The sequence below is a fragment of the Psammomys obesus genome, unplaced genomic scaffold (genome assembly GCF_907164565.1).
Source record: "Psammomys obesus unplaced genomic scaffold, mPsaObe1.curated_primary_1811, whole genome shotgun sequence".
Lineage (NCBI taxonomy): Eukaryota > Metazoa > Chordata > Mammalia > Rodentia > Muridae > Psammomys > Psammomys obesus.
Window position 1 is genome coordinate 4311502 of NW_026594184.1, and position 22175 is coordinate 4333676.

The 22175-nt window shown below is 38.3% G+C and overlaps 1 protein-coding gene across 1 annotated transcript in view; it reads right to left on the bottom strand.

The window, feature by feature from the left end:
• Positions 1 to 22175, bottom strand: part of Gpc3 (glypican 3) — a 323864-nt gene that overhangs the window by 30222 nt on the left and 271467 nt on the right. The window contains exon 6 of the mRNA XM_055618067.1: positions 18877 to 18997. Within this exon, the coding sequence (XP_055474042.1) occupies positions 18877 to 18997 (121 nt within the window). The remainder of the gene's footprint in view (positions 1 to 18876; positions 18998 to 22175) is intronic.

A 22175-nucleotide genomic window follows, 5' to 3' on the forward strand; every position in this document is an offset into this window, starting at 1 on the left:
AGAAAGAAAGAAAGAAAGAAAGAAAGAAAGAAAGAAAGAAAGAAAGAGATTCCAAAATGTGTGGATCAATTTATCAAACACAGTTATTCTGGGAAACTCCCCTCCCGATTCCACCCTTCCACTCCCTTCTTCTCGCATGCCCCTCCCCAAGTCCACTGATAGAGGAGGTCCTCCTCTCCTTCTTTCTGATCTTAGTCTATCAGATCTCATCAGGAGTGGCTGCATTGTCAAAACGACCCTGAGATTTCACCTTACACCCATGAGAATGGCCAAGATGAAAAACTCGAGTGACAACACGTGCTGGAGAGATTGTGGAGAAAGGGGAACCCTTCTCCACTGCTGGTGGGAATGTAAACTTGTACAACCACTCTGGAAATCAATCTGGCACTTTCTCAGACAACTAGGAATAGCACTTCCTCAAGATCCAGCCATACCACTCCTAGGCATATATCCAAAAGAGGCTCAAGTACACAAAAAGGACATTTGCTCAACCATGTTTGTAGCTGCTTTATTTGTAATAGCCAGAAGCTGGAAACAATCCAGATGCCCCTCAACTGAAGAATGGATGCAGAAATTGTGGCATATCTACACAATGGAGTATTACTCTGCAATGAAAAAGAAGGAAATCATGAAATTTGCAGGTAAATGGTGGGACCTGGAAAGGATCATCCTGAGTGAACTGTACCAGAAGCAGAAAGACACACATAGTATATACTCACTCTAATCATTCTTATTACCCTGTATTCTTGGGCACAGTAAATAAAAAACAAACAAACAAACATGGAATTCAGAGTGAAGAGATAGGACTCAAGTCCAAATTTAGTTTTTTGAATCATTTACATTCTGAATATTAATTTTGTCATCTGTAAAAGAAAAAAGAGTAGTATGTTAAAGCTAGCTAGATCATAGGGTAGAAGTAAATGTGGCATTGGAAATAAACATGTAACCACAGTGGTGCATATTTTTATTAACATATCTATATTGCTAAGATTTCATAAACAGCTAAGCATGGTGGTGCATGCCCAGAATTCTAGCACTTGAGAGGCAGAGAGAGGGGAAAATGCTGTGAATTTAAGCCCATCTTGAGCTATTTAGCAATCTCCATTACAATTTCCATAACAATACGAATCCAAAAGCAGCTTTAATGTGGCTACAATCGCCTAGATGTCCCCACATCAAAGAAGGCTGTCCAATAGCATCCACAGCAATACTTCAGGATTTCTCGATGTGATTCTGCTGCTGTTCTTAAATTGGGCAGTGGGGTGGGGAGGGAAGAGAACTTTCAACCCAGTACACACTTAGCTGGTATCTGTCCCCTTCAAAGGTCTGTGCTGCATAACATTCACTTGGTGATTATCTATAATTGTCTGCTGTGCTGGGGAGCAAAGCTGATCATGTTCTCTTCTTCCTCTTTGGACCCTCTATAAATACACACAGGGTGTGTGGGTCTGAATTGAACATTCTGGCGAGATATCAACTTTCTCAGGAAGAAATAGATCTGTTGCATTATAACACAACTTGCAATTCCTTTCCAAACTTCTGGTGCTTTTGCTTTGGGGAAAAAAAATAAAAAACTGCTGCTGTTCATCATTGCTAGCCAAAAGCATTTATAGATTATAAATTCTTTTATTGAAAATGAAGCAGTCAACAAGCAAGGCATGCTTTCTTAGAGGTTGTAAAGCCTAAACCAATTATACAGCAGGTACATAATACATACTATTTGATTTTGACAGCTACCTTTCTCTGGGTAATTTATTTTATTTACTTTTATTTTATTATTTTCTATTAAATGTTGAGTCATTAAACACACACCCATACAAAAACTTTAACTTAGTCTGGGCATGCTGGTGCGTGTCTTTAATCCTAGCATTGAGGAAGCCGAGGCAGGTGAATCTGTGAGTTTGAGGTTAGCCAGGTCTATAAAAAGAGGTCAATGCTAGCAAAGATACCCTGTCTCAAAAATAACAACATTTTAACCTGCATGAGAAATCCTTCAATTATATAGAAGATGCCAGTGGGTGGATAGGAGACACATATACATACATATATATACATATTTATATACATATATATATGTATAAGTCTTATATATGTATATATTTATATCATATATATTGAGTTATATCATCTAACTCAAAGATGGATGGATTAGATGTATATATATACATATACATATATATATGTACCTACCATATATATATATATGTGTGTGTGTGTGTGTGTGTGTGTGTGTGTGTGTGTGTGTGTGTGTATGTGTGTATACACACACATACACACACACACAAGGTAGGGACTGAGTTAGAGATTTTTGGTGAAAACAAAAAAGGGCTTAAATGGCATAGGGACATAAAAGTATCTCAGAAAGACAGTTTTACAGCAAATAACCTTAAAGTATTTGGTGACTGACTACAGAGAATAGAGTATAGAGTTAGTGACATATTCAGAGAAGTGAAAATTTAATCTGAGTAGGACATAGTAGGTCCCAGGTTGAAAGAATAATTAGAGGAAAGCTGTTTTTCTTCATGGCTGGCCTTGAACTCTCTGTGTAACCAAGAATGGATTTGAACTTCTAATCCTCTTGCTTCTATCTCCCAAGAACTAGGATTACAAGTGTGTGCTACCACACCTGGCTTTCTATATCACCTTTTGAAAGACCTAGAATATTCTGTACCTCAGCTTTAAAGGAAAACCCCTAGAGTGACAGTTCCTCACTTTTAATGGCAAAAGGATTCCTTATGTGGTTTCTTCTTTTCTAAACATGTCTATACATTTTCTTCCTCAAACTTATTATTTCCTCACATGCAAAATATATTCACCCCATCTCAATAGCCTTATAATTTTTTTTTACTCATCAGTCCAAAATTATATCATCTAACTCAAAGATGGATGAGATTAAATATATGACTCATCATAGGGCAAGATTCCCTTCCATCTGTGTACTTACAAAAGCAGATAACATGTTCGACAATCAGAATGCGACAGCAGGGCAGGTGTTAGACAGTTAGAGACATTCTGTCCTAACAGGGAAATAGGTGGGTCAAAACTAGAACAGAATCACTCACTTATTCATACAAATATGCTTCACTGTGTTATGTGCCATGGTGTTTTAGGACTAGGATTTTAGGAGTACTCAGTTTTAGGCTGAGTAAAATGGACAAATCTCTACCCTCGTGGAAAGGCTGTTAAAGGAGCTCCTATGCTGCCCATCCTAGATGCTTTGTTGGCCCTCTTCGTATGGAGTCTCATCAGCAGGGCGCAAGCATGTGCGGAGGTGGAGAGAAAAAAACCAGCCTGAGTGTCAGTGAAAAGTCAGCTGGCTCACTATCTGCCTATGCTTGAATAAAACAACAGTCAAGGTGCGGTATAGCGTTCTAGGGAAATGCAGCAAACGGCAAATAGCTGCTATAATTAGTAAAACACAGGAGTTGCTTTCAAATAAGGAAATTTGTTCCAAAAAGGCATGGAGGAAGCAAACAATCAGCGCTTCCCTCTCGGTCCCCCGCTCCTCTTTGTGAGGCTGTCACGAAACACAGTAGTCTCTCCAACACATCTAAGCTCCCACAGTGGCAGCTGAAGAAAAACACGATAATCTCGCTCGATCTTTCTCACAGTTTCGGTAATTTTTGAGACTTCAGTGAATGGCTGACACTCAACATCAACATCCAAGGAGTCACTTTTAATTGGGATATTGACAAAAAAAAATACGTGTAACAAATTGATTAAAGAGTAATAGTTAACACATTCATCAGGGAATCTAAATACTTCGTTGTGAGAACTCCTTAAGGTTCAATGAGGAGTAAGACTTTACAAGTTAGTACAGGTTTTTCTTTTAACTTGGTACTGGGGACCTGCCGCAACTATTGGTCCGGTTTGAGCAGGTTATGACATACTACATGCTTCTGAGAGCTGAAGTGCTGCGTATTACTATCCTTCTTACGTCCTGGCTAAGAGTGACAAGGCCAACTTCAGAGCCAAAGCAGTTCCTATTCCCCAAGATATTCCATCAGACAGTAGAAAGGAAGATTTCATGCCTTTTAATGGCAGCCTTCACTTCCTTTCCTTGGAAACTCTTACAAGATTGGCTGGATTGCTTGCCTCCAGGTTCTGCCCTCTAACCCCCACCTCTTCAAGCTACACAGAATGAACATCATAAGACACTGATCTCTGAGCATTTTCCTTTCAGGTTCCTATCCCTTCAGTGTCTGCCACTGCCAAAAGAGTAAAACTCAATGTCTTATCATGCTATCTATAGCCCTTGGCATTTTTTTACAGCACCTTTTCAGTCCCATCTTTCACTTCCCAGGTCTACTCCAACCTGTGGCCACAGCTCTCCAGCCACATGCCTACTGATGTACTTTCATGTCATTGAGCCACTGCTCATACCACATTCCTCTGCTGGGAAGATCCTTCCTTGCAATCATTAGCTGCCAAAACTCTCCTCATCTTTCAAAGCCTGGCTTAAAGGCTGCCTATTTTTGAAGTCCAGTCTAATTCTCTCAGTAGGAGTTAATCCTTCAGTGCTCCGGGGCTAGCAGAATTTCATTTATGCTTCTCTTGGAACACTAATATAAGTCGAGGATAATTGTCCTGTGGGTATGTCCCATCATCCACCTCAAAAGGGATCGTGCTCAAGTGTTTCCCATGTGTCCTTGCCCATAGTGTGGTGTGTACATTTGCTCAGTATTGGATAAATGTACCCAAATGCTGATGCTATACCCACATATGACAACAGATAATGTATGTAGAATTAATTCTGTATGTCCTTATCAACGTACATCCTTAGTCAAGCAAACATAGCAACACATGAAACACGGATGCTTAATAAATAAAAGAACTCTTAACCTGGTGGCGTGTGTATGTGTGTGTGTGTGTGTGTGTATGTGTGTGTGTGTTTATCTTACTTGATGTTCTGCCTTATAGGCTTCATTTGGAAAAAGTGTCTTAAAAATAATAATGGCTTCAGTGATTTCCAAGAGTGACAGAGAGGAACAGAGGCCATGCACCCAAGGAGAAGCTCATTTCTGTATTGAATCTCAACGTCTTATAGTGAAAACCTGTAGCTTCCACAATTATTTGCACTGGAAGTTATCAGATTGCAAGTATTGATCAACCAATTTGCTACACAATAGTCCAGAAACTAACATAAATTAAAAAAAAAAAGTAATCAGCAGTAAGAGAATCGCTTCCCATACACTTATCCTCTACTTGTGTTTGGGGAACAAAAGCATTAGCACCACTGAGTTCTGGGCTGGACATCTTTCAGCTCTCCACCGCCTTCAAGACTCCATATGCAGCTATAACGAACTGCCTCTAGCTTGGCTTACTCTTTTGTATTAGCTCATTAATGAGTCTGGATTCCTTCCCCATTTTCCATGGTATCCCAGGCAGGGACAAAGACTCAGGCAGCAGGGGGCAGCTTTCCTTTTGCCTGACAACAAGTGGTCACTAGTCTCTGTCTGTAGTTAACAAATTCTATAGTTCTTTGAAGGTAGAGCCCAGGGAATGGGTCCGGCCTGCTTTAAGCTCTGCAATGCAAAACAGAGCTTCTCTGCAATTCAAAATAGAGCTCCGGGAATTTAGGCCTTAAGCAGTGTTCCTGGCATCTCTGACATAACCCCAACAGCTGAGAGTGATGGTGTCTTAAGAAAGCTCAGTAGCCCCAAGCCTTGTGAATTCTTTCTGCTCTTCTGGTATGTGAAATGCACACACACTCACAAATATATTATATGCTTTCCCAAATACCTCCTGGTAGACATCTGCCAATAAAGATCCCATGGCAGGCATATTTTAAATATAGGAACCTCTCAACATCTTCAACCAGAGAACAAAATGCGAAAGGAATGCAGATTAACTTGCCATGAACTTTATAGCTCTGAAGTCTCTCTACTTGACACTACCAGTCCATGAAAGGCCCTGGTGTGATGAAGATCAAAATGAGACTTCTAGTTCATGTGTTAAGATCCCTAACCTGTACTTAGAGAGCACTTGGCCTATTAATAGAGTATCTAATTTAGGGCAGAGTTCGAACTTGAGGAAAATCTAAGGAACTTGACTTAAACACACACCACAGATATTTAATTTATCCGATTCATTTTTTATTCAAGCACTTTGAAGCAATACATTTTCAGCAGTTAAAAAAAATCTGTTAAAGTTTAGCTAGATACATTTTTTCCATGAATCTTTATAATGTAGATGATTTTGTTCAGAATTTTAAGATCACAGAAACATTCCAAATAAGAAAAGTTACGGTCCCTGCAATCCTGTACAAAGACTAAGATAGCTTACTGGTGATTCTTGACTTTCCCTTCTGCTCTGATGATTCCCTTCATACTATAATAATATCAAAAGGAAAGAGTAGCTGTAATTTATAGTGTCTATGACATGTATACATTGTAGCTCATCTTTATACTGAGCATCCAAGACAGATAAGTATACCTATTTCTCAGATATTAAGAAACTGAAACAATGAAAATTTAAATAATTTATTCAAGGACATGACTGGTAACTGAGTACAGATCTGTCTGGCTCCAAATCCTTTCTTCTTTAAAGTAAATACACTAGTTCTATGCTCTCAATTTTCTCACTGCAAGTCTAATCCTGCACCGATAATGGCAGGTACTGCTTTAGTAATAAAAGCTTACTTTCTTCTTCTTTTGTTTTGGGGAGCTCTCACAAGATTGGGGGTGGACCTGGGAGGACTAGGAAATGAATGTGACCAGGGTGCATTATGTGAAATTTCCAAATAATGTATAAAAATATTATATTAATAAAAAAGCAAAAAAATAAAATGTCCTAACATTAAAAACAAAAACAACAACAACACCAAAAAAACAAACCCTTAGGTAGAGTAGTGAACCTTCCAGTCACCAAACATTTAAACCTTTAAGCAGAGTGAAACATTTTTCCTAATCTCTCCCATGTTTTTCCTTTTCCCATTCCAATATACCTATGCTTCTTCTGCCAACATTGACCATACCATGTAAAGTGCCTGTTAAAGGATTGTTCCTTGTTGCTGTTTTCATCATCACCAAAAACAATTATATCTGTAAAGTCAGCTTCTCCTATCACTTATGGACATGTTTTTTGTGAACTCTTATGTTTATTCTTGTAACATTTCAACTCTTATCATTCAGTCTGTTAAGATATATTTGAATCCCAATGGCACTATCTATATATATTAGTTAATCCTATTTTCTTACATGCTATGACTATTAATGTCATAGCTTCTGTGTTCATTTAGGTCATTTGTAAAACCCAAACAAAACAACCACCACAACGATGAAACAGTTCCTGTCAGTCAAAGTTAAGTTCAAAGCAAAGCATCAAAGACCTTTCTCCAGGATGACATCAGTTTGTTAAGAAAATACTTTTTAGGTCTAATAAATATTTAACTACACATTGATTAAAGTAGGTTATCTCTTTACCAACATTTCTTGTCACTTGTTTAAAAAGAAAACATAGTTATCTCTGTCAAAACCCATGTTGACTTATGTTCTCTATACTAGACCTGCATACCAGCAACATGTGTTCGATCACACAGCTGTAAGAGCAAATGTTTTGATTTGCTATGAGAGAGTCCACAGTGGCTTCTAGTTCATAATTATTACTGAGAACTCATGCTATCCAAGAGACTGACCCAGAACTTTGCTGAGATGTGATGCTAGGATCTCTAGCTTGTGATTTCCACATTTTAATTTCTACCTCTTAAAGTTACAAGTAGAACATTGTACTAGATTCCAGATTTGTGGCTCTTCTTCTATTTGTTGTGCTACTCCAAAGTTTATTGACAGTGCTAGCATAATAATAATTCTAAGACTCCTCAGTGGCCTGGATATAATTGACATGAACTTAAGCCTCATTTTTATGATATAACACAAAATAAGTATTTTTGTTTTAAAAATTTTCATCTTGTCACAGACTCACTACATACTACATAATGTTTGCTGGAAGTAACAACTGAAAAGTAAGAATTATGAGAAAGTGTCCTGATCAACTTATCAAAAGATCATATTTTTTAAAGATTTATTTAGCATGTATACAGTGTTCTGGCTGCATGTACACCTGCATGCCAATACAGGGCACCAGATCTCATTATAGATGGCTGTGAGCCACCATGAGGTTGCTGGGATTTGAACTCATGACCTCTGGAACAGGAGCCAGTGCTTTTAACCTCTGAGCCATCTTTCCAGTCCAAGAGATCACATTTTAATACTGTTTTGGGGGCTGTCCTGGACTCGTAGTGCAGACTAGGTTGGCCTGGAATTCACTTGCCTCTGCCTCCTGAGTGCTGGGATTAAAGGCATGTGTTACCATGCCCGACTTACATTTTAACACTCTTCAAAAATTACCAACTTTTGTTCTGACGACAATGTCCTTTGCTTTACAGAAGCTTTTCAGTTTCATGAGGTCCCATTTCTTGATTGTTGATCTTAGAGCCTGTGCTGTTGGTGTTCTGTTCAGGAAGTTGTCTCCTGTGCCAATGAGTTCTAGGCTCTTCCCCACTTTTTCTTCTAAGTGGTTTAGTGTGTCTGGTTTTATGTTGAGGTCTTTGATCCACTTGGACTTTAGTTTTGTGCAGGGTGATAAGTATGGATCTATTTGCATTTTTCTACATGTAGACATCCAGTTAGACCAGCACCATTTGTTGAAGATGCTGTCTTTTTTTCATTGAATGGTTTTGGCATCTTTGTCAAAAATCAGGTGTCCATAAGTGTGTGGATTTATGTCAGGGTCTTCTATTCGATTCCATTGATCTACCAGTCTATTTCTATGCCAGTACCATGTAGATTTTAGTATTATTGCTGTATAGTACAGCTTGAGATCAGGGATGGAGATACCACATGAAGATGCCTACAGATTGGGAAAGGATCTTCACCAACCCTATATCTGACAGAGGACTAATATCTAGTGTATATATAAAGAACTAAAGAAGTTAAACAGCAAAAAATCAAGTAATCCAATTAAAAAATGGAGTACAGAGCTAAACAGAGAATTCTCAATAGAGGAATATTGAATGGCAGAGAAACACTTAAAAAAGTGCTCAACATCATTAGCCATCTGGGAAATGCAAATTAAAACGAACCTAAGATTTCACCTTATACCCATCAGAATGGCTAAGACCAAAAACTCAAGAGACAACACATGCTGTAGAGGTTGTAGAGGAAGGGGAACCCTCCTCCACTGCTGGTGGGACTGTAAACTTGTACAACCACTCTGGAAAGCAATCTGGCACTTTCTGAGACAACTAGGAATAGTGCTTCCTCAAGATCCAGCCATACCACTCCTAGGCATATACCCAAAAGATTCTCAAGTACACAACAAGGATATTTGCTCAACCATGTTTGTAGCAGCTTTATTTGTAATAGCCAAAAGCTGGAAACAGTCAGATGCCCCTCAGTGGAGGAATGGATGCACAAATTGTGGTATATCTACACAATGGAATATTACTCAGCAATAAAAATCAAGGAAATCATGAAATTTGCAGGTAAATGGTGGGATCTGGAAAAGATCATCCTGAGTGAGCTATCCCAGAAGCAGAAAGATGCACACGGTTTATACTCACTCATATAGACATATAATATAGGATAAACGTACTAAAATCTGTACATCTAAAGAAACTAATCAAGAGGGAGGACTCTTGCTAAAATGCTCAATTCCTATCCAGATAGGCAAAGTGGATGGACATCAGAAGAAGGAGAAAAGAGGGAACAAGTCAGGAGCCTGACACAGAGGACCTCTGAAAGGCTCTGCCCTGCAGACTATCAATGCAGATGCTGAGACTTATGGGCAAACTTTGGGCAGAGTGCAGGGAATCTTAGGAAAGAAGTGGGAAAAAGTAAGATCTGGAGAGGACAGGAACTCCACAAGGAGAACAACAGAACCAAAAAATCTGAGCACAGGGGTCTTTCCTGAGACTGATACTCCAACCAAGTACTATGCATGGAGATAACCTAAGACCGCTGCACAGATGTAGCCCATGGCAGTTCAGTATCCAAGTGGGTTCCATTGACATGAACTGATTGGCCTGTTCTTTAATTACCTCCCCCTGAGGGGGAGGCAGCATTACCAGGCCACAGAAGAAGGAGGGAGGGAACCACAGGGGGAATACATAGTGAATAAAGTGTAATTAATAAAGAATTAAAAAAAATAAAACATAAAAAAAATATGAACTGAAATCCAGTGACTCAAACAATGATGTAATTTTCACTTTGGATATTAGACTGCAGTCTGCTGTAAAAACTCCACTTTTTAGTTGCTATGCAAAATCACTGTGGTTGCTGCCCAAGGAGATCCTAAAATTAGAGATACAGGGTTGACTTTTTAAAGCCTTTACTTCCACTAAATACCAACAATAAGCCCATATTGAATGTGGCTCCTTTTCTGATCACATACCAAATGCATTTAAAATTTAAGTTTCTGACTCAAATAACTATGAGAAAGACCCTGTCTCAAAACAAAATGAAATAAATAACTGTAAGTGTGCTAGACTATGGCCAGGTGTTTGGTTGGGACGAGTAACATGGGACTCTCTCCAGGGTTGAGACTTTGTGCTCTCTATGGAAAAAATCGTTCAAGACAAGATGGGTCAGCAATCTCCTTTTCAATTGGATTTTTGTCAGAATTATAATGACATGGGCAAGGAAATTTTAGAAGTGTTGGTCACCAGTTTCAAAGAAGACACTTTAGCTCATTAGCACTAGAACATGGGCTTTCACTTGCCATTTCCAAAAGGAATAATGTTACCACCAAGCTACTCACATGCTCATCTCTGCTTTCCATTTTGACTACCAGTTACATTTAGGAGGTTGCTGAGAAGCATATTCAGTGGCTTCCTTGTGTATTGTAGATATTCAGTATATTTGGGTTTTGTTTACATGGGATTAAATGGTCAAGAGTTTGAAGTGCAATCTGAGATTTTTATTTAATCAGAAGACCAGTATCTAAGAAGACGTTTACAACCAGCATTTCCCTGGTTGAAAAAAGAATTAGAGGCTCCTGGATTTACTATGAGACAGAATCTGAACGCACTGCCCTAAAATAACTTAGTTATTTGGCATTTAAACCCAATGACTAATATGATGTTCATTTTGTCATTCTTAAAAGAGGGAGGAAAACCTTGAATTGTTAAAGCACCCTGGAGGATAGAGGAATGAATATCCAGAGCATAAAAGTATAAAGATGATTAATTCCGGATGTGGCCCTCAGTCAGCCTTTGTGAGAGAACACAAGGCCCCGCTGGCTCTGCCTGCTTTTGGCTCAGTGATCCCCACAGAGACTACCTCTACTCAGTGTATTAACTAGTCAATGGGTTGAATGACTGAGGTGGTGGGTAATGAGGTGTACTTGTTATGAACAAATCTGGTTAAGAAATAAATAATTAGCAAGTTCATGTCTCATGCCACAGGGCTCTTTGTTTCAAAAATAAACTGCTTAAGTATGACCTCTTGCCATAACCTGAAGTACAGACTGCACAAGAAAACATGCTTGTGTATATGCATCCATATTTGCTTTAGACAAGATTTTGGGATAAACTACAGTATAGACATACAACAATAAATAAAATAGATTGACATTTTTAGAAAATTGAATATAGTAAAATATAGTAATGAAAAAATGTATCTCCTTCTATTGTTCTTTCAAGATGTTATCAAGAGCAGGCTGCTCACCATTCATGACTTATATTCCACTTTTGAGTAATTTAATTAATATGCAAAAACTAAAGTACATGACCCAACTTGAGTACATTTAGTGCTGTATATTGTAAAAATGGCAAATAGTTGCTTTTCAAAAATTTAATCTAAACAGCCTACAGTCTGGGAAAGGATCTTCACCAACCCTACATCTGATAGAGGGCTGGTATCCAAAATACGTAAAGCACTCAAGAAGTTAAACAGCAACAAACCAAGTAATCCAATTAAAAATGAGGTACAGAGATAAATAGAGAATTCTCAAAAGAGAAATATAGAATGGCAAAGAAACACTTAGAATTGGTCAATGTCCCTAGTCATCAGGTAAATGCAAACCAAACGATCCTGAGATTTCACCTTATACACATCAGTTTTTGCTAAGATCAAAAATTCCTCATGCTGGAGAGGATGTGCAGAAAGGGGAACCCTCCTCCATTGCTGGTAGGAATGTAAACTTGTACAACCACTTGGAAATCAATGTGGCACTTTCTCATAAAATTAGGAATAGTGCTTCATTCAGATCCAGCTATACAACTCTTAGGCATAAATCCAAAAGATGCTCAAGTATACAACAAAGACATTTGTTCAAACATGTTCATGGCAGCTTTATTCTTAATAGCCAGGATCTGGAAAAAACTCAGATGTCCTTCAGCTGAGGAATGGATACAGAAATTGTGGTACATTCACATAGTGGAATACTACTCAGCAATTAAAAACAAGGAAATCATGGAATTTGCAAGAAAATGGTAGGATCTAGAAAAGATCATCCTGAGTGAGGTAGTCCAAAAGCAGAAAGACACACATGGTATGTACTCACTCATAAGTGGTTATTAGTCATATAATATGGGTGTAATATCTGTACACATAAAGAAGTTAAGCAAGAAGGAGGACCCTGGGTAAGATGATCAATCCTCATTCAGAAAGGCAAATGGGAAAAAACAGAGAATAGGACAGGAGCCTACCACAGAGGGTCTCTGAAAGACTCTACCCAGCAGGGTATTAAAGCACAAGCTGACACTCATTGCCAAACTTTGGGCAGAGTGCAGGGAATCTTATGAAAGAAGGGGGAGATGAGCTCCACAAGGAGAGCAACAGAAGCAAAAAATTTGGGCACAGGGGTCTTTTCTGAGACTGATACTCCAACCAAGGATCATGCATGGAGATAACATAGAACCCCTGCACAGATGTAGCCCATGACAGCTCAGTGTCCAAATGAGTGCCCTAGTAAGGGGAACAGGGGCTATCCCTGACATGAACTCAGTGGCTGGCCCTTTGATCACCTCCCCCTGAGCAGGGAGCAGCCTTACCAGGCCACAGAGGAAGACAATGCAGCCAGATCTGATGAGATCTGATAGGTTTGGGTCAGATGAAAGCAGAGGAGGACCTCCCCTATCAGCGGACTAGGGAAGGGGCAGGGAGGAGATGAGGGAGGGAGGGCAGGATTGGGAGGGGACAAAGGAAGGAGCTACAGCTGGGATAAAAAGTGCATATACTGTAATAAATAAATAAATAAATAAATAAATAAATAAATAAATAAATAATACTAAAAAAATGAAAAATAATCTAAAATATTTGAGAATTTATTTTGGTGCAACTTTATTAAATTGTAAATAGTAATTAAGATATTAAAAACATATGCTTCCCAAAGCCACCAGACATTGTAATTATATTTCAAGCTATTAAACAAAATGACAAAAGATTTTTAAAATGATAAATGTGCTTTGGAATGTATCAGCTAATTCCTCTTACTTTGTGAAATAATGTTTAGCTCCACAGAGTCTAGGGGCTGATATTTAAAAACTGTTTTACATTGTCTTTTTGCGACTGGAAAGTCTCTTCATTGGCTTTTGCAGATACTCTGTCTCCTCTCCCCCAAACCCACTGTGGCTCTGTATTGAAGTAGAAATTACTATTGCTCCATAGCACCATTTCTAAGCAAAGAAGTATCTTAGACACTGGGACAAAGCAACGTTTTAGGAAGGTCTTTTATTGCAATTTGATTTTCAAAAAGCTTAAAAATAATCTAGAAATCATGTTGAAGGCTTGCTTTTCTAAAAATCACAAGTTTAGTGCTTTACAGCTCTTACTGGTCCTTATGAGAAGACTATGAAAAAGTTACTTGGTGTGTTTCTATCAAAAGAAAGATCCAATTCAAAGAATTGAAAAAAAAAAAAAACCCTGCATGCTAAGGAATAAACCATGTACCTTCTCTGTTACTCAACCACTTTACAAATTAACTTATTAAAAAATGTAACATTCTATTTAGACAACAAATGTCTTCATTGGTAACTGGGTCTGTCAATTATATTAAAAATAGTTTGCCATTATTTCCACAGAGAGATAGAGGTAGAGATATTTCATGCTCTGTTGAACATTGGAATTATTTCTTTGGCCATTTAATATTATCTAGGAATTTGAGATGCTAGCTGACAGACTCATTCATGCTACAAAGTGCCTTTATTTGTACATCATACAATGTAGTAGGCAGTTTCTAATGACTAGTCCCAATTGAAAATCTGAGAAACACACTTATTCTTTCTTTGTTGAAGTCTTTAAACCTTAGACTATAGAAATGACTATATTGGGACCCTGAAAATTGTTAGACTCAACGTTTAGGGACTTCAGATAGTTGTACTTCTACCCATCTTTTATACATGGATCCTAGCAGCACTTTGTTATTCTTCTCTTCACTAGAGAAGTAGAAGGAAAGCCGAGGATAAAACCAGTAGCCTTGGAGTTTGGTCTTATTAGAGCATTACAGTTTCTTCTCCTGGTAAATGTGAATAACAATGCCCATCTTGCTTTCCTCTCAGCAACGTCATCAGTTAATCTAATGTACATGGAAACACATCTACAAACTGTGCTCTTCAAATGCATGTCTGAATTATCATTTAGATAGAGTTACATGGTTAGCTTAATTCAAAGACAGGTCAAATATCTGCTCCTGGACTATCCCTAGAATGGATACATAGAAGAAGCAATAAATGCCAAGATGTTTTTTTAAACCATTTAATGTTTTATAGCCTGATGAAAAGAAGGCAGAAGAAGAGAAGAACTGGATGGGGGAAGGGCAAGTTGAAGTTCCATCTGCCCGGGGTTGGAAGACTGGTGGGAAGGGAACAACCTCTGAAAGGATGAGAGGTTACAAAGTGGAAAAGGATGACCTGGGAACAGGGTATTTTTAAAAGAGTGCAGAGCAGAGAATAAAGTCACAAGACTTGTTCACAAGACTGTGCTGGGTTAAAGCCTGACCCTGAGTCACAAATCACAGAATCACACCGCTGGAAGGAATCCTAAGAGGTCATCTCGTCCACTCCCCCGCCATTCAGCAGGACATTGCAGCCATCCTAAACAGATGAGACTTTATCCTCCTTTGAATGAGAACCTCTTGACACCAAATGGGCAGGTATTGACTGCTCTGGCCTCAACTCTTTACAATAGGCAGGAAAACAATTTCTGGAATTTCATTTGGACCTTTACTGAAATGGGGAACACGATAAATGGCTAGTTTTTCCTTGGGGACAATAACTCCTGTGGTAGTTTAGGAACAGCAAAACTATCTGTAACTAATAAATATACTGAAACAGAGAAAAAATGCTACCAACAAAACTAAGTCAGAAGATAAATGGCCCACCGCATGTGGGTAGGAAGGTATTATGAACGTTCTTGGTATTTGTGGAGTCTTCCCTTCACATAAGGAGCATGGAGCAGATTGACAGGAACAGAAACAAAAGTTGGTTAAAAGAAAGAAAGAAAGAAAGAAAGAAAGAAAGAAAGAAAGAAAGAAAGAAAGAAAGAAAGAAAGAAAGAAAGAAAGAAAGAAATATGGTCTAGTAAATTCCAGAACTAATACTGAGAACGAAGAACAGTTCAATTCTTCTCCTAACACAAAACAATAAATCCTCACGTAAATTTGAAACTGAAAAAGAAATCGTGGGAATGTTATGCATGAACTGTGGCTTAGAAGGAGGAGGGAGTACATTATACACCTGCACGCCTTCACAGGAAATGGGACTGGGACTGACCCTGAACCCATCTCCTCAAGGTTACACTATGGGACTGTCAATGTAGAACTAATGTTACTTTATTCCCTTAGTGGGTATAGTATTTCCAGGCCTATCAAGAGAAACCATAATCTGAAAGGAGGCAGCTGAGAATTTCCGTAGCAGAAAGTTGAGTTATTTTGGGAGCTGCTCATAAATGGTCTAGCTCAACAGGATGGACACATGAGCACAGAGAGGAAGCTATCTCTGTATTTATAGACATGGATGGAAAGTAGCATTACCTGGATTCACCACTTACATGTGAACATGGGTAAGTTAACTTGATTCCACCTCTCCACTGCCAAAAGTTTAAGTCAATTTAGTCAGGCCTTCAGTGATTCCAGATGTTTGGCAGTGTATAAGAAACAACACCTGGATAATTGATTGAATGTTCAACTATACTCACTAGATGTTTTGGCATCATGCCTGCACAGACTCTAATGGCTCCCTGCCTCAGTTTCTCTAGCTATAAAAAAGGGATAAACATTTATCACTTGGTGAGAATGATGAAGTGTTTAAGAGTAATGAATTCTTGAAAAGAATGGTTCTATTATATCTCATACAATTCCAGGTTGTATTTTTTCTTCCTAAATACCTAGTTATGAGACTATTCAATGACTAAAATAAGGTCAAGCGCTATAGAATTCTAACACATTATCAGTAGTATCATCTTTATTATCATAATCAAAACATTGTTCTTTGTCATTTCCCTAAAGCATCTCACATTCACATTGAATAGTGGCCAAAATGTGAGTTTTATCCAAGGGTTGAAAAGACATGTTTTGTACATGTAAAGCAACACAGGTGAGCATAAAAGAAAGGAAGTGTGGGTGTCTGGAGCCAGACCAATATTAACAGGTAAAACTGGTCTATCAGTGGTAATTGACTGCTCAATGGTATTTGTGCAGAAACGGAAAATGTTCACACACTAATTTATGAGCAGAGAGAGAAGAAAGAAGAGCTCATGGTGAGTCTCTTTCTTTGTTTACCTCTACCTCTGTATGAATTAGGTTGTGCTTTTGTGCCTGAAAGTTAGATGGGAGAAAAAAAAAAAAAATATATATATATATATATATAAGAGAGAGAAGGAGAAGTAACAAAGAATCTGCAGGCACATGAAACTCAGTGGCCAAACACGCTAAAGCTCCCTTTCAAAGGCAAGTGCCGCCTCCAGGAAAAAGCCTGAACTACCACTTAATAATGGCCTGCCAAGCGCATAAAATTATATTTATGCATATGTATACTTATGCATGTTATATATGTACAGACGCATGTGCTTTTATGTAGTCATACAGTACTACCTCTGGGAGAACGAAAGCATTGATTTACCTACAGTTATATATTACAAAATACACGTATACCGTGTTATATGTATGTGTGTATGTGTATGTATGTATCTATATAGGGTAAGAGCCGTATGAAATTTAGACACAGATGGATGCAAACTTGTATTCTTTAACTCTACCCAAAGCCTTTACAAAACGGCTTGCTGGAAACACCTTTCCTACTTTTCCTTTTTTCAAATAAATGTATTCTGTCCATAGGTCTTTGTCTGATCTTCTTTATGACTGCCCCTCTTTACTTATCCTTATTTATTCTTACCTTATACATGGTTTATAGCAACTCTTAACGTGTGTCCTTCCCAAGACACTCGTCCCTAGCCTAGTTCACCCTATGTCACTGCCAAGTCACCCCAAACGAATGAATAGCATCTCTGTAGGCGCTTCATCATACATCACATTTTATCTTTCTTGAGCTACTTATGCTTCGGTCCTCTTTCCAGGAAAGCTATTAAAACAGAGTATTACATTTATTTTCAATTTCAGAAGTCATGCGGACCCAGGAGAACACATACAAGATATTCCTTAGAGTCCGATGACATCTACACTCAGGATTAGAGGCACAGTGATGGGCCCTGAAATTTTGGTATCACCAATGCAGAGACCTAAGTGAGTAGGCACACCAGACCCAGGCAGCTGGGATCATAGTCTGAAGACCAAGCAATACCGCCTCCGCTCCTAGGTGAAGTAGCCACATTGTCTTTGCTTTGCTACCCTCTGAGATACATGTGTGAAGAATCACAGTGCTTTGGCCATGTGCTCAGCAGCAGGAACAAACATTTATGAAGCACTCTCTGAGCTCAGCGTGCTTTAGAAGGTGCTGGAGGAGTTCTAACAAGTGTGTTGTCAGTACTTTCAAGAAGCAATTGAAGCAAAATATGCTGCCATTAGCAGGCCCTTGCAAACATTTTTCTCAGAATGCCAAAAATTCACTAACTTTCACACTGAAAATAAAATCAGGCAAGTGTCTTCACACATAAGCTTCCATCCTTGCATAAACATTTTAGTTGCATTAAGTTCTTCCCAAGCTACAAACAGTAGCCAAGTGCTTGGGTCCTCCCATTCATGAAACATGGTGTGGCCCAGAAACACTGTCACTGTGGCATATGGTGGCCTTTTTGGTGGTTTTGAAAAATATATGTGGCCACAAAGCAATCACAAGCAGATGGTCTAACTACTATTTGTGTCTTGTTGCTAAACAAGCTATGCAATACAGGTCAAGAAAATGAGGAATGAGTCAGAATTTGGCACGGGTGCCATGAAACTAGACCTCTGATATCTTGCTGGTGGTAGTGGAAAGTGATACATTCTCACTGGAAAGTAATTTGGAGACAGCCATTGAAATTCTCACATTCCTTAACCCAACAGCACAGTATTATAGAAAATAATCTATGATCAAGAGGTACGGGTATGGATAAAGAGACAGCTCAATGATGGAATGAAACTGGAATCCTTTAGGATGTCCATCAATCATGATGACTAGACTGTTACACAGGCACAGCAAATAATTGATAGGAACATGAGGATAGGTTGTCAGTAGAGTATAATTTAAAACATTATTTTATGAAGCCAGGCATGGTGGCCATATCATTGTGATTTCTCTCATACTGCAATATCACAATATCATAATGATTTAAAAATGGAGTGAGGATAAGGACTGAAGTCAGTTTTAACAGAGAAAAATCATTGAGGACAATGAGTAATTGCTAATTATCTAAACACCCAAATAGTAGTTTCAGTGGTGAAAATCATCTAGCTCTTACTGGCTTCTTTTCAATTTCCACTTTTGTTGGCTCTACCACATACCTGGTTAATGTGCTTCAGTTTGTCAATGATCTGACTAACCACCGGTTCAGGGCCCTTCATTTTCAGTTCATGGAGGTTAAACTGATTCTTCATCCCATTCCTTGCTGCCTTCTGGCTGTATCTGAAGAGAAGAAGGGAAAGAGAAATTTTGTGAAATTGGGACTCAATTGAAAGTCCCAATCAAAGAGAACATTGAATTCATTGGCTATCAACAGTGCAGCTGACTATAATTTTTCTCCACCCTTTTGGAACATGAGGTGATGAATAAGAAGCGCTGTGCTAGAGAAGGTTCAAGGTCATGGTCAGGGAACTGACTCTGCATGTGCTTCCCCCTCATTTGAAGGAGAAAGACCCTCTCATGCTCCACCTCTGCCTTCAACTCATATCCCTCCTCCCACAATTTCCTGTGAACCCCACAGGAACGGGTTTCCTGTTCAGGAAGCTTTCTCAGCTAGCCTCCATGTTCTCCCCTGGAAGAGAAAGCAATGGCTCAGGAGAACCTTGTTGACCCTCTCCCACGTGGGGAGTCACAGGTTTGCTTTAGAGCTGGAGTATTATGGTCTTTCTGGATATCCTCATCAGTGTGAGCAGGGTGAAGGTTCATAATCCCAGGCCATTCATCCCCATTGTCAGGTTGTTTTCCAGCTTCAACCAGGACAGTGATTTTCCTTATGATGGACAGTTTGCTGTGCCCATGGTTTCAGATATCTACTTACTGTCATTATTTTGAATTAGAATGAAAAGAAACAGAGTCGAAGCCGAGAAACAGAGTTCACTTCTATTTTTTTTTTTTTCTCCTGGCTAGTCACAGGTCTTTTGTCTAGTCATAAATAACTTACCCCGCCCAAACACAATAGAATAAAGAGGTTAAAAGTAAATTCATATTTGTAAAGATTTATTTTTAATTCTGTGTATTTTTAATTGTGTGTAGATATGTGCATGTGGTTGTATGTGGACATGAAGTCAACAGAAGGCACTGGATTCCTTGGAACTTGAATTGGGAGTTGTGAGACACACAACATAGTTACTGGAACTCGAACTCCCGCCCTGTACAAGAGCAGCACATGCTCTTAACTTCTGAGCCAGCTCTCTAGCCCCTAAATTCATATTTTAAAATAATGTTTTAATCACAAAATAACCAGTTGTCATAATAATACAAACAGTACAGAAATAAAACAAAAAGCCCACCATAATTTTGTCTTTCTAAAGAGAATCACAATAAACCACAGGCAGACATTTTTAAATCATACCCTAAGACATAAATTTTACCCAAATTGAAATCCTGTTATTTATCATGATTTGCATCATTTTCTGTTCTACTATCTATACCGTGGACACACTCCATTTCAGAACATACTGAACTGCTTTGTTTGTAATGTTCTGCATGACTGTATCATAAACTATTTGCACAATCTATTCCTGATAAACAACTGAATTATTGTAAAAACTTTGATGATATAAACAAAGCTGAAAGCAATAGCCTTGTGTGCTGATTTAATGCCATTATACTTTTTGTGTATAGTACTGAGTTTATTCCTGCTCAATGCAGAATACACACACACACACATACATACATACATACATACAAACACATACATATGCATCGTATACATATAATTAGCTCCTAGAAGCCACACCCTAACTGCCTTCATGGATTCTTTATCAAACAGGAAAAAACTCAGTATTGGCCACTTTATGCCCATAGAATTTTGTCAAAATGCAGTTCCTCCCTGATTATACCAATTCTGACTTTTTTTCTTTACCCCCGCTCTTGCCCGAGGCAGAGACCCTATGCACAGATGGAGATGTTGGACTAATTCTGAAATGGACTTCAGTAATGTGCTCTTAAAGATGCCTCCTTGGACTTGTCCGTATGAAAGCTCACCAAGTGCGTTGATGTGCCCCTCTATAAAACAAGGGTTATCCTGAAACTCATTATTTTCACCAGGATAGTAGAAATAGATGCCAAGCTAGCAATTTGGTCCTAGACTCCCCTAATCCAAAACTATAATGAATATTAAATCAAATTAGTCCCATAGCTGATCCCTTGGTGATGCTACTGTAGGATTCCCTGCCACTCAGAAAAATTAGCCTCGAGTTCTGTTTTGGTTTTTTTTTTTTTCCTCTCATCTTCTAGTAGTGGATTAGAGCTAAACATGACCAGCTCAATACTGTTCCTCAATTCCATGGTGACACAGCTTTTAAAAAAACTTCATATTTAAAAGCTTGCTATACTTGTTTTTTTGTTTTTTGTTTTTGATAGTTGAAATAGCATTCAGTGTTTCACTCTATCTATGTGCTATTTAAATCCTCAAAGGAATCTAACATTAAGCATGGTTTCTGGTTACAGAAGTGTTGGGAATGGCTGACTTGTGGTTTAGATCTAAAACTAATCTTTATCTCATTTATGTCACAAAGCACTAGACAAATGTACTCATCCAACTGATGCCCATTGTTGCTAAAATTTAGTGGCACTATTTAAAGACTATGTTCTTCTACTGTTCCTTAGATACTCAGTATGCTCCACTGCCTTACATCTTTTCCTGCTTAAAAAAAACAAAAACAAAAACAAAAAAAACCCTCTCCATCTTTTCTTTTTCCTTAACAAAACGCTGAACCAGATTATAAAAGCAATGATTGTTATAATGAAATATGATGCAGGCCTTGAAAGAGCGTGGGAGATCTGTATGCCCTGATAAGGAGATATACATTAAAGACATATTAAAACAGATACAAACCCCACAAGTTAAGAATGTCCAGTGTAGTTCTATCTGTGGTTTAAAAAAAATGGCTCTCATATATTATCATAATCCTTTCCCCACTTGCCTACAGCTTCATCTTCTGTAGAAGCACTAGCTGGCAAACAGCTCTGGTCTGAAAACATTAGTGAAAAATTACAGAACTAATTAATTCATACGTTTTAAATTGTATGTTGCTCTAAGTAGCATGATAAAGTCTACACTCTCCCACTCCATCATGCCCAGGTTACAAATGATCTCTTTGGTCAGCATGTCTATGTGGTATATGCTACCTGCCTGCTAGTCACTTAGAAGTTGCCTAAGTTATCAGATTGACTTCTGAGTGAGAGAGGCTTCACAAAACTTTTATTATAGCATATAGATAGAATCGTTTTATTATATTGTTATTCATCTCTTCCCCTGTCTAATTTCAAACTTTGTAATATTTGTTGATGTTCAGGAAACAACAGTACAGGCATGCCTTGGTATGCAAGAGTGACTAGTTCCCAAATCCTATATATATATATATATATGTATATATATATATATATATATATATAT